Source organism: Rhinolophus hipposideros, assembly GCF_964194185.1.
Source record: "Rhinolophus hipposideros genome assembly, chromosome: 14".
In the NCBI taxonomy this organism is placed as follows: Eukaryota; Metazoa; Chordata; class Mammalia; order Chiroptera; family Rhinolophidae; genus Rhinolophus; species Rhinolophus hipposideros.
Genome location: NC_138060.1, coordinates 36659353 through 36673284, shown reverse-complemented (window position 1 = coordinate 36673284; position 13932 = coordinate 36659353). Strand labels below are relative to the sequence as shown.

The 13932-nt window shown below is 39.4% G+C and overlaps 1 protein-coding gene across 1 annotated transcript in view; it reads right to left on the bottom strand.

Annotated features, from left to right (window-relative positions):
* Positions 1 to 379: 379 nt before the first annotated feature.
* PIK3R4 (phosphoinositide-3-kinase regulatory subunit 4) overlaps positions 380 to 13932 on the bottom strand; it is a 61800-nt gene continuing 48247 nt past the window's right edge. The window contains exons 14-20 of the mRNA XM_081071586.1: positions 12512 to 12676; positions 8011 to 8222; positions 6212 to 6343; positions 2903 to 3003; positions 2184 to 2272; positions 1763 to 1871; positions 380 to 968 (exon numbers count right to left, since the gene is read on the bottom strand). Coding sequence (XP_080927712.1) covers positions 798 to 968; positions 1763 to 1871; positions 2184 to 2272; positions 2903 to 3003; positions 6212 to 6343; positions 8011 to 8222; positions 12512 to 12676 — 979 coding nt within the window. The 3' untranslated portion in view covers positions 380 to 797. The remainder of the gene's footprint in view (positions 969 to 1762; positions 1872 to 2183; positions 2273 to 2902; positions 3004 to 6211; positions 6344 to 8010; positions 8223 to 12511; positions 12677 to 13932) is intronic.

The window sequence follows — 13932 nt, the reverse complement described above, 5'->3', positions numbered from 1 at the left end:
ACAGCTCAAAAAGAATATTTCTTTTTCATGCATTTAACAAATAATCTATACTAAATAAAAAGCTGTTGGGCCCAGTTTCAGAATTTGTAATAGAGCCTATAAAAACCAGTAATGATGGCTAAGAAGAGACACATTTCTCTAGAGCTAATACAGAGGCGATCTATTCTACAGCGTTAAATAACTAATAAGGCAGAATATAAAACAGGAAGAAAGATTACAGCAGAAAGAGCATAATACTGAGAGTCCAGAGATTTGAGTTGAAGGCCTAGTTCTGTCACTGATTCTTTGTGACACCAAGCCTATTTCTTCAGAACAAATGCTGCTACAGAGTTTATTCTTCTACTAAGATTTGCTGTTAAAGTCACAAACAAAAACCCTTAAGATGCTTGAATACAGTTTATTGGCTGTTTTGAATAGCATTTTTAATAGCAAAAATGTGTTTATAAGAGCTTACAACCATCTTTTTTCAATACAACGTAAACTGACATCATGTAAGTCTTAGCATTTAAAATCCCTCACCTCTGTGACACATACGATAAAAAATTCCAGATACTGTCATCTGGCTGATTCTCATACTGTCATCTGGCTGATTCTCATAGAGATGTGCACAAGTGTACTAATCAAATGCAACTTCCTTCACCACCTTGGGTGGGATTTGTTTTATCACGAAACATTAATATAGAGACATGATTTTGAAAATTAAACGAATCTGTTCTCACTTTTCTCTAAAAATACCTTTTCTCCTGAGTTACAGTATATTTATAATTTTGTTACAAATTCTACAAATCACTAGGCTTTCATTTCCATACCTTAACAATTCCATCTCTAGAAGCAGTTACAATGAAGCCCTGTGTTGTCTGGAACGTGGCAACATCTGTGATGATGTCGTGATGTCCCACAGGCAGAGACTCTGGGCCCCTCCGAGGCGTGTCATCACTTGGTCCTACCTTCTGCTTATTCTGAATTTCCTATTTCATGGTTAAAAGTGAAGGAGAAAGTCAGAAGTTAAAAGCCTGTACCACATTCTACTTCATGTCAGTATTCTTGCTTTTGGGATATGTTGTGTTGTTGTTTAATAAGCTAAGCACTTCTTGTGAAGTAGCCATACTTTCACAGATACACTGAGCAAAAGGAGTAAAAACAAAAAGAACATTACATTCTAGGTTTCTAGTCATCAGATGTAGCCACTTACTAAAAAAGGCCAATAATCTATGCATATTGCCTTTTGTCAAAATCAAAAGCATGTAATTAAGTATATAAATGACCAAAATATGGAAGTAAATACATATCACATGTTTAGCATTTCTAAAGTGCATTAGTATTTGTCATGAAGGAAGCACACTTTCACATACTGAGCACTTAACTCGGGCCCAGGCACTTTCAGGTATGTTTATCTTACTCGAAGTTATTGTCTAACTCAAAAATACAAGCATTAGTCCCAACAGCCAGTTATGAATCCCACAATTGCTGCTTACTACCGGTAGCTGGGTGAGCTTAGGGAAAATAATAAAACAACTTTATAAGGAACTACCTTAAGGATTGAGCAAGCTTGCTTCAAGCTGTGTACTTATATGTGCACTTTCAATATGTTTACTAAACGTTAATTTTTAAAAACACAGAAAAGCCAAGAGAAAATAAATATTTCTTAAACTTGAAGAAATACTGCCGCTCTTGGCCAAAACCACTTATTTTAATCAACTTAGTGTTTATGAAAGCCATTTTTATGCCTACAAAAGTTGAAGGAAAAGACGACTGCTTGTACCTGGACAACTTCAGTGCCTTCAATTATTTTCCTGTAATATGACACAGATGGAGAACTAGTACTTCCTGCCACAACATAGGACCTCTCTGGGTAAGCCAACTCCCAAAACCTAGGGAAGAGGAAACAAATGGTGATAATCTCCAAGGGAGAAGGGGAGGAACTGGTGATCACTGGCTTGCACTCATTAATGTACAGCTTATTTTCTTTCACAGAAGGAAAAGGATTTTTCTGGAATAGGATAAAATTCATTACAAATGAAGTATTAACAGCTCTCCTTGCAAGATGTGGGTGAGTTTAGACATTACAATATTGCCAATATCTAAAATAATACCCTAGTGTTGTTAACTGTAGTAGCCATCCACATTTTACTATCCTTCCCCTTTTAAGTGCTGCATCTAGCATTCTTTATCAGATACTATACCTTATTTTCATGTCTGAGCCAGCTGTTAGCAAGATAGGATTTCCATCTGCAGGACTACAGTAGAGACCATGAACACTGTGAGGAGAAGGCTTAAAAGAAATAAACAAGAGTCAAATAAAAGATACCAGTGTATTCCATAAATGATGGTGCCATTTGTAGAGATAAGTCAACTGTCAGTGGCTTTATAGGCACCTGGTTAACTGAATGAGAGACTTATTATGTATAATATGTCATACACTTCTTTCTTTGCGACTTTAAAATGTGTTTGTTTTGTATCATTCTGAATAAAGAGGCAAAGCCCGTTCAGCTTCCTAAGCTATTCTAGTTCAGATGAGAAGGACCCCAACTAGAGAAAAAAAATCTTTCCTACCTTTTGTCCCAATGAGGCACCCTTGGCAACATGACAAAAATGAAAGTATGTAAAAGGGTCATGTTCCATTTTTTAATGATCTAAACATCAATCTGGGCTTTTCTTAACCCAGATATTTACTGGGGTTCCGAACAGACATCACAAAATGATGGAGCTAGTAACCAAAACACCCAGTGAATAGACACTACTCAGGCTAAGGAAACGGAAAGCACCATGCAGCAATGGCCACCTAATACTTATTGAAAATATAACCCAAAAGTCCCACAGACATTATGTTTGGTAGAACCTCTGAAAGTGCTTGGGGTGTGGGAAATTACATTGGCCTTTATAATAAAAACTGAAGTCAAACCTGTAACTCAGAAAGTGGTGGTGCACTGCTGGCCCAGAGCGTGAATCTTCTGTCACCTGTCTCCATGTCCCACATAGACACTTCGTTATTGCCCTGAACAGCTGAGGGAGACAAGGGTCAGAAGCATCACTCACACGGGAACTCGGCTCTCAGAGCTTTCACATCTTGGTAGGTACTCTAAGTCAGCCTATACCCATTTCCACTTTTTCCCATCCTGCAAGAAATGCTGACTAGTACTTGTAAATAACACTGTGACCTTATCATCACACTACAGTGCAAAAAAAAAAAAAAAAATGTTTTTAATGGCATAACAGTAAATACTTACTGGTGTCTAGTAAGTAGAGAGAATTATGGGGTGGAAAGTCAAATCATAAACAGATTCTGCCCTCAAGAAACCTACAGTCAAGTAGAGCAAAAAGAAAAATGCAAATTTCCACCTGAACTCAAGGAAGGAAAGATCACATTTAGTGGGTAAGAATCAAGGTTGCCTCGTGGAGATGTCACTGGAACTGACAGAACAAGGAAAGCTAGACAGATACAGGTCACATACAAGTCAATCATTTCAGGCAGAAAGAATGGAATAAGCAAAAATCTGTGTTTGGGAGAAACATGAGCAGTTGGTCTCACCGACACACAGTTGTGATAGGGAAGAATGGGAGACGAAGGGAGAAAGAGGAAAGAAGGGTGAAGATTACAGAAAAGGAAACTGCAGGCCTGAGAGAGGCATTATCTCTGAGGTATTTGTGAGCAGGGTTGGGGTGACAATACCCGGGGGTTCACGCATGTTTACTGAACACTCACACCAGGCACTGAGGAAAAGAAGGCAAACAATTTTTAAAAATGCCATTTCATGGTACTTACATACTAGTAGGAACAACAAACCAAAGAAATGCGAAGGCCCGGAAGCAGGAATGTGCTTTCGTTCAAGGGAAGAGCCACGAGGCCAGTGAACTGGAGCAGACTGAGCGTGGAAGATGAGCAGCAAAAGGGCACTAGCAAAAGGGACTAGTGCTGGTCCCTTTTCAGCTCTCAGGCTGACCCACATGAACCACATTAGCAGGCTCCTGTGCATGCTGGCTTCTAGATGGGTCTGGCCTGTGGTAAGCTAAATAATGGCCCCCCAAAGTAACCAGGTCCTTGTCTCTGGAGCCCGTGAATGTTACCTTATATGGAATAATGACTTCGCAGATGTGATTGAATTAAGGACCTTAAGAAGGGGGCAGAGAGAGGAGGGAGGATCCTGGGTTGTTCGGTTGAGTCCTAAACGCAATCACAAGTGTCCTTATAAGAGGGAGGCAAATTTGACAGCAGAAAGCAATTTGCCTTGACAATGAAGCAAGATGTGATGGTACTAGCTTTGAGGATGGAAGAAGGCATGGAAGCATGAAAAGGCAAGGGAATGGATTCTTCCCTAGAACCTCCAGGGAGAATGTGGCCCTGCTGCTACTTTGATTTTGGCTCAGCAAAACTAATTTTAAACATCTGCCTCCAGAACTGTAAGAGAACAAGTTTTTGTTAATTTATTATTGTAGTCCTAGGAAACTAACATAGGCCTGTGGAAACCCCCGTAGGAGATCAAGGGAAGGGTGAAAGTCAAATCAGTCACCTCAGGATGGTTGTATGCCTCATCTCAAAATCACCGCTCCTTTCAAGGTGGCTTCTTCTATTGGACTTCCTTCCAAATTCCAATAACCATCCCCTCCGCTCCTGCCTTCTACTGCTATTCTGATGGTACTTGCCCTATTTTATTGCATGGTCTTTTATGATACCCCTACACCCACACCTTTGTAAATAGTTCCTTTGAAAATAAATCCTCCTCAAATATCCTACTTGGGTATTCCATCTGTCTCCTGTTGGAACCCTGACTGATAAAGAAAGTCAGAGTGGTAGCAGGGGCAGATCCCATAAAGCCTTTGGGCCACAGGGAGGAGTTTGTTTGGTACATGGAAGGAGAAGCCACTGGTAGGTACTGAGCAAAAGAAAGAACAGTCTTAAGAGGTAAGGATAAAAATGGAGTTACAAGGATACTGTATTAATAGGGACAAGAGATTATGGTGGTTTGGATTAGAGAGAGAGTAAAAAGTGGTCACCTTTGGAATATATTTTAAGATCGAACATATAATGGGCTGATGGACTGGATATGGGATAAGAGAAAGAAGAATTGAGGACTTCCCAAGGCTTCTCTCTGAGCATCTAGCATAAAAGCTGCCACTTACTGACAGAACACTGTAGGAAGAGCAGCTTTGTCTCAGTAAGAGGTAGTGGTGAGGAACTAGTAGAGAAGAAACCAAGTGTTCAGTTTAGACACGTCAACTTGAAGGTGGCTATTAGACCTCTTAGGGGAGATTTTAAGTAGGCAGATATAAATGTCTGAACAAATTTGGTGTTTAAAGCATGGGACTGGATAAGCTCATACAGGGAAGCCAATGGAGACAGAGAAGAGGTTTAGACCACAGAATGAGCCCTGAGGCAGGCCACAATTTAAAAGTCAGAAGATGAGGAGGAACCAGCAAATCAATGAATAGGAAAACCAAGAGAGTGATGTCCCTGAGATCAGGTAGGGCAAGTATTTCACGAAGAGGAAACAATTAACTGCCTAAATGATAAGTCAAATCAGAGGCAGGTTGAGTAGTAGCCATTGGAATTGGCAACACAGTGACTTTGACAGCAGCAGTGTAGGAGATGGACTACGCGTCTGAGAAGGGACCAGAAAGAGCACAGATGCTGGAGGACCAGTGCGGAAACAGAAGAATAACAAGAGCTATTGTTTATCAGGCACGAATTCTGTTCTGAGCTACGGGCTTTATATGTGTTATCTCAAATTCTTACAACTCCACTACACAAGTATTTTTAACCACATTTGACAGATGAGGAAAGTGAGTTTCAAAGACTTGCCCAAGAAAACCTGAATGCCCAATGAGGGGAGGGTAGGAAAGGAAGCTTGCAAGAAATACAACAGAAACAGATCAACAAGAAATGGCAAGGGACAAGGAGGAGTCCAGGTTTCCAACCGAGATTTCTAGGGAGATGGTGACAGCTTTAACAAAAATATGGGATACAAATGGAAGGAGAAAAGGTGGCAGACAAGAATGAAAGGTCATATGGTGATGAATGAGATCATTTTTAAGCATAATAGATATAAAATGACAGTGAGTATCAGTGTGGGAACTTTCATAAGCAAAACAGAACAAAATCAAGCATTCTGTTCATATGTAAAATAAAAACTCTAAAAACACAAGTCTTGGCAGCAGGGTATTATGCACTTTCCAAGAAAATGCCCAAACACCAAAAGCCAACCTTCTGTTTTACCTGCGATTACCCAGGATTGGTACAGAGGGTGCATCGAGAGGCGTCTGATTCGAGCTCTGGAAGGATGGCAGTGACTGGAAATTGGCAACTGGAACCGCATGTCCCAACAAGCCATGGTACCACTGCTTGTACCTTTAAAAAAGCCAAAAAGATTACAATCTAATGATTAAAGCACATCAGGCTACATTTATACAAATGGTAAATAGCTTTGTCTGAATGTATTTTAAAGCTGACTTAATCACTTAGAAAAAGGTTTTGTTCTCATGAAGCTGTCTCCCAGTTTCAAACAGCACCTTTACTTGTTAAATAACAAAGACATAAAGTGCTTTATCACAATGCTACTACAGAAGTGTCTACCAAATGGAAATTGAAAATGAATAATCCATAAATTACTGGCACTGTTATTAACTGCCAAAGGCACCCACAATAAACAGAAGGCCTAGAAAAGATAAAAACTGACTTTGATACATCCAAATGTTCACAATGCCTTAAATAACCAGAGATGTTTTCCCAGCATTCACTGATCACTTTACCAACCCCAAAGTGGCCGCAGCTTTGCAGCTGCTCAGACTTCATTCATTTCCATGGGCCTCTCTCTCCAAAACATTCTGGAGCCAGGTATGGGTGTCTAATCATAGTGGAAAATGAAGTGAGTTCTTTCACATCTGCCCATGACAACTTGAATCTCACAGAGAGAAGCCCCCTCCATCCCAAAAGAATAAGGCCTACACTACACATTAAGCAGGTGGCTGTGACAGAGGCACAGAGCATACTCTTGGATTGTTCTCCAATTCCAGTAGAGAGACTGAGGGTGGGAGAAAACAAAAGCAGCAACAGGGTCTGTCCCTCTGTTTGTCACCATGCCCCCCTCCAGGACAATAGTTCAATTGGCTGCCCTCCTTAAAGCTGATCAGAGTACCTGAGAGCCATCGCGGCCACTGGCTAATATGCTAAGTGTTTAATATCTACTCTTCTAAGCCCGGCATTACATCTTCCTGTACCCGTGCAGTTTCTTCACATAAAAGGCAAAACAAATGCATTCCATAAAACTATATAAAAATAAAGGAAAGGGCAGATATTTCACAATCATAAATGCAAGTTAGGGAATCTAGAACCAAAATTCAAGCACAGAAGATTATAATTCTTCTGAAAGAGTACCAAATGGGAAAAAAATAAGATGTGGTACCTTCTCAAGGGGCAGGTTCAAAGCCTATGGGGGTCGGGGGGAATGTGCAATTAAAGCCGGAAAGAAGCAAGCAAGATCACATGGTACATCTTCAGCATTTGAGAAAAGGGAGGCAGGGAGGAATAAGGCAAGAAATGATCAATTAGCTCTTCTCCTGTACCAGGCACTGTAATAGATGCTTTCACTTCATTAAATCCTCAAAGCAGCCCGTGAAAGGATTAGCCCGTTTGAAGATGAGGATACTGAGACGCAGAGCAGTTAAGCACTTTGCCTGAGGCTAATGGAATTTAAAACTGAGTCTGCCCAAACTCAAATTGCTCTCAACCATATACCAAGCCTGCTAATGGGATCACTATAATGAATGCAGCAAATCTGATCACTATAATGAATATAAAGCGGCTCATGTAAGAACAAAGAGAAAAAGAAAAAGGAAATTGTTTTATGCATTGGGATACTAATTTCACTCTAAAAATTAAATTGTGATTATAACATAATAATTATGGAAAAAAGATGGGAACAAATTATCAACAAAGAAAAAGAAAAACGCTTTCCCAAGAAGGCAATTCCAGACCTTGGTGCCATTCAACACTCACTGACTTGCAAGCAAGCTTACCAATGCAGAGCCAGCACTGGTGGATGTCCACAGCAAAGGAAGTGATGAGGCCCGACTTCAGGTCGTGCTTTAATGTCCATGCGTTGCTTGAAGACCTGAGGTCCCAGCCAACCAGAGAGCCATTCACAGTGGCGTAGGCCAGGACGGACAGCGCCCCAGAATTGAAGTGATGCATATCGACCACACAGCCGTCCTCCTTCTGGTCTAGAGCCCTACAGAAATACACACAGCCGAACAATGACGGCGGAGGCGTTCCTTAAAAACCATCTTAGATTTACAGAAGAGATGCAAAAACTGTACATAGAGTTCCCGTATGTCCTTTACCCAGCTTCCCCTCATGTTAACCTTACAAAACCATAGAACATTTACCGAAACTAAGAAGTGAACATTGGTACAATACTAGTGGAGGACATATTAGGATTTCATCAGTTTTTCCACTCGAGTCCTTTTACTGTTCCAGGATCCAAACCAAAATACCACATGCAATTTAGCTGTCAGGTCCCCTTCGTCTCCTCCAATCTGCCAGTTCCTCAGTTGTTCATTTTCTTTTGGAAGACTACCGGTGGGTTATTTTTAGAATACATCTCAATGGGGGTTTACCTCATGTGTTCTCACAAGTAGTTTGTACCTTATTGGGAAGGAGACCACAGAAGTGACATGCTCTTCTCAGTGGCATATATGAAGGAGTACCTGATAGTATGTATTAGTGGTGATGTTAACCTTGATCATTTTGCTAAGGTGGTGCCAGCCAGAATTCTCTACTGTAAACTTATTTTTCCATTCATACCTAACGACTCACTATTTAGGAGAAATGCCCGTGGTGTTCTAATGGTGACTTTCTATTTCCCTCAGGCTTTCTATACTTCCTAGAATCCTTTTATAAGGAAGAGTTGTCACTTCCCCATTAATTGGTTCATTTATTTATTTCTGTCAGTATGAACTCTTGGATATTTGCCTTATTCTTTGAGTTATAATCCAGTACTATTGTGATACATTTTGCTGCTCAAGTTGTTCCACCTTTGGCCATGGTAAGCCCTTTCAGTGTGCTTGTTTTTGACCACTTTCTAACTCTGGCATCACAACGCCCACCACACTCACCTTGTATCTTCCCTTCCCGGCCCTGGAATCAACCTGTTCTCCAAGGAGCTCTGGTTCCTTTCATTGCAGAACCGTTTTTAAAAACCAAGGTCAGTGTGCTAAGTGCTCATTGCTAATGGGGTTTCCCTGCTTCTCATCCCTCTCAATGGCCAGAGCTACAAAATATATTAGGTTGGTACAAAAGTAATTGTGGTTTAAAAGGTTAAAAAAAAATTGCAAAACTGCAATTACTTTCGTACCAACCTAATACCATGTATACTACCTCATGCATGCAAACATATACGTATTGCCATGTCTATTTATTTGTGTGTGTGTGTGTGTGTGTGTGTGCGCGTGAGCACACGTGTGCACATACAGTTGACCTTTGAAAGAGGAGGGTTAGGGGCACCGACCCCTATGCAGTCGAAAACCAGTGTATAACTTTTGACTCCTCCAAATCTTAACTAGTAATAGCCTAATATAGAAGGACACCTTACCAATTACATAAACAGTTGATTAACACATATTTTGTACGTTTATATGTATTATGTACTATATTCTTACAATAAAGAAAGCTAGAGAAAAGAAAATGTTATTAAGAAAATTATAAGGAAGAGAAAATACATTTGCTGTATTTACTGAAAACAATCTGTTCATAAGTGGACCCGAACAGTTCAAACCCATGTTGTTCAAGGGTCAACTGTACATATATCATGAGCCCGTACTGATACCTATGCAAACCAGAGTTGATTCTAGCCATCCCCCTTTTCTTATCTGTAACTTCTTTCTTCAACAGTGAGAAACCTGGTTCTCATTATCTACAATACATTTACTTATTTATTCAACCCTAGTATACAAATAAAGTAGTTTTGGAATTGTTGAACCATGCCCCTGTGAAACACAACCAACTAGAATACAATATTTGAGTTCAGTTCCTTTCGTTATTAGCCTTCCAATTAAATCATTGTTTTCCAGAGTTATTTGGTTGGCTCCTTTATTCCCCATATTCTTCAGTGTAAATATGATTCATCTATAGAATCATATTCATGTTAGATTGATTCATCTGTTAGATTGCATTCTACCTTTCCCCTTATATCCAGGTTGATTTGTTTTAATCTACAAACAGGAAAATTCACTTTTTGTGGCACACGGTTCGATGTGTAGCCATCATATGCAAAAATATGAATTTTTAAAAAATTACAAATAGTCATGTATCTTCTACCACACAACCACACAGAATAACTCCACACCCCAAAATTATCCCGTGCAATCCCTTTGGAGTCAACCCCTACCCCCAACCTGTGGCAACGCACTGATCTGTTTTCCTCCCTGTAATTTTATATTTTCCATAATGTCATAATTGGAAACATACACCATCTGGCCTTTTAGGTCTGCCTTTTTTCATTACCAAAAGCGGTTTCAGATTCATCGATGTTGTTGCATCAGTCGATAGTTTATTCTTTTTTATTACTGATAATAAAATAAAAGTAATAAAATATTACTGAGTCTGTTCTATTCTTTTTATGTACTAGTCCATTGTACGGGTATTACCTGTTTTTCCAAGCACAGGCATTTTTAAACTAAAAAAATACCATACAATTATTGGCTAGCCTCCTCAATCAGAACTTATCTTGCTTTCACACATACTAGTTTAGTTTTATCTCTTAGATCAAGAGTCAGCCAAACATTTTCTGCGAGGAGTAAATATTTCAGGTTTTGCCAGTTACATACATCTCGACAGCATACTCTTTTTTTTTTTTTTTTTTTACAACCCTTTGAAAATGGAAACATCATTCTAGTTTATGGGCCATACTGCAGGCTGTAGTTTGCTGACCCCTGTCTTAGATAAACAATTATATTCACAAACATTCTAATATGAACTATGTTCCCCCTAAGTGATGATGAAAAGTCCAAATGCCAAATAAAATGTGAAAAGGTGCCACAAATTCTAATTATTAGGAGCCATGACAACCGTTGATCTGACTCAATGAAGCAAAACAGAGAGAGAGAAACAGGGGGAGAGAGAGAGAGAGAGAGGGAGAGAGAGAGAGAGGACTCGTGGCAAGGTTTCTGTGGAACATACTGTGTCAGGTACAGTGAAATCTACACATCCACGCACAATCTCCCAGTCTAGGTAGTCAATGTTTGCTTAAGGAAAAGACAATAACATTCATAGCGACAGGCGCTGTCAGCTGAGAGGTAACGATGCACAGAACGAGTACATCCCTGCGTGTCCTGCCAGCACAGTCATCACACAACACATGCTGCCAATAGCTCTTTGTTAATTTACACACAACTCAATAGGTATATTGCTGTACAGTCATCCTCTGCTGAGACAATTTCAAAGAAAAATGGCAGGTATTGGTTTTTCAGTCTAAAGCCATATATAATATGTCCTGGACAAAAGGTGCCCACATCTGTTTAGTGAATGTACTAAAAATAAAACATATTTTTAATTGCAAAGGCAAAACAAAATAATAAACAATAAAACAATACAAAGAATAAAATCCTAGGTGGTCCAACAAACATCCTTTCCTGCTTCAGCTACCCAATGGCCATGACTTTTAATCCACTTAACTAGAAGCATCTGCTCATTCTGCTTTCTTCCAATGGGATCCATCACCTCTACCTGCCATGCCCTCCACGACTCCCCCTATGCTGGCTAACTTACTTGTGGCCTCAACTCCTCTGGGCCTTCTTCCCTGCTCCCTGCAAGTTGGCTTCCCCATCCCTGTAACAGTGGCACATTATCATACTGTGTAGACATCACCTGTTCACTGATGCACTTCTCCCACTACACTGTCGTTACTGAAAGTATAACGTATCTTATTTGTCTTTGGGTTCCTCAGTGTGTAGCACTGACACCAGTCAGTTGAAAAATTGTTCTGCTTTATCTTTAAATATCTTACCTTACAGATGTTTAATCTGTAGGCAACCACAATTTGTAGTGAAAGAAATTCTTAAATAAAACCAGCCAGTATTTTGTTTTAGAATGATAAGCAAATCATCGGACTTAACACTACACTTCATGTTCCCATCAACGTAACGCCAAGTGACAAAATGCTGACAACGTCTGTGTTTTCTTTAATGAAGAACACTCATAGTCTCAAAACCAGCCACCCAGAGGTCTGCTTTTAGTAGCTGACAATTAGATTCTTCAGACACATTCCAGACTGGGATGAGCCCCAAGTTCAAAGTTGCCCTTCTGATCTTTTGAAAAACTGGCAGAACATAAAACACGCAGATATAGTTTTCTAAAACTGACTACATGTGACAGATTTGAATTGGAAACACAGCTGTATTTCATGTGCTTAAAAAAAAGAAGTACAATGTACTAGGCCCTCAGTTGATCCACACTACACTGGCGAGAGAAGCTTCCATTACACTGATGCCCTAAATGCTACTTAAAAAACACAAAAGATACCTGCTTTGGAGAGGATGAATTTTAGGAGACTTGGGCAGCTTAGAAGCCTCGATTCCAAGAAGCTGGACAGCACCATTGTCAGATGCTACGGCCAAGTAGTGGGAACCCTGGCAGAATGTGAGCGTCTTGACACGACCTCCAATGCGGCTGTACGTAAGAATAGATCTGCTCAAAAGAAAAATCAGATTGTACTTCTGAAAGGCCACGCGTGCATTATCATTGCTAATATTATTAGCAATATATATAGCAGTATATATAAATTATTAGCAATATATAAATATCCATGTGATCTTTTTCTTTTAATTAAAATGTACTGGGGTGACAACGGATAGTAAAATTACATAGGTTTCAAATGTACAATTCTGTAGTACGTCATCTATATATCACATTAATCTACCATCCAGAGACAAATTATTAACATTTTGTTATATATTCTTCCAAAGGCTGTCCTATGCATAGTATAATATATTCATATTTGCTTTTTAAATAAATATGGCACCGTATTTTATATTTTTTATTAATCATGTCTCTACAGTTCACTTTTTCTTAATAGCTTTGTTGAGATATAATTCACATACCGTAAAGTATAACATTTCAAAGTGTACAATTCGGTGATTTTAGTATATTAATGGAATTCTGCATAGAGCATCAGTATATAATTCCAGAACATTTTCATCATTCCTAAGAAACCCAAAAAGAAAGCCACTTCATACCCACTAGCATTCAGTCCCCATTTTCTGCTCCCCTTTAAATATTCTATGAATTTGGCTACTCTGAATATTTCATATAAATGCAGTCATACAAGATGTGGCCTTTTATATCTGGCTTCTTTCACTTAGGATTATGTTTTCAAGGTTCATCCATTCATTTTTATGCATAATTACTACACCATTGTGTGGATATACCACATTTTGCTTATCCATTGATTCAGCTCATGAACATCTGTGTTGTGTCCGCCTTTTAGCTATTATGAATAATGCTACTATAAACACCTGTGTTTATTTATGTCTCAAACCAGGGCCTACAGGGGCCCAGGCAGTATGGAACATGAGTAACGAGAGCCAAGGACAAAGTAATAGTAGACATGGGAATTCCAGTATCCTCAGCCTCTCACGCTTTCTCTCTCCCCCCACCTCTTTTAATACTGAGATACAATTTACAAATCATAAAATTCACTTTTAAAGAGATTTATAGTATAGTCACTAAGTCTGGCAACCATCACTATTATCTGATTCCAGAACATTTTCACCACTCCAAAAAGAAACCCTGTACCCAAGTCATTCCCCAATGCTCCCTCCCCCCAGCTCCTGGCAACTATTAATCTACTTTCTGTCTTTATGGATTTGCCTATTCTGGACATTTCACATAAATGAAATCATACAATACTCTAGCTGGTCTTTAGATCAGCCCTCTTTTCCTGA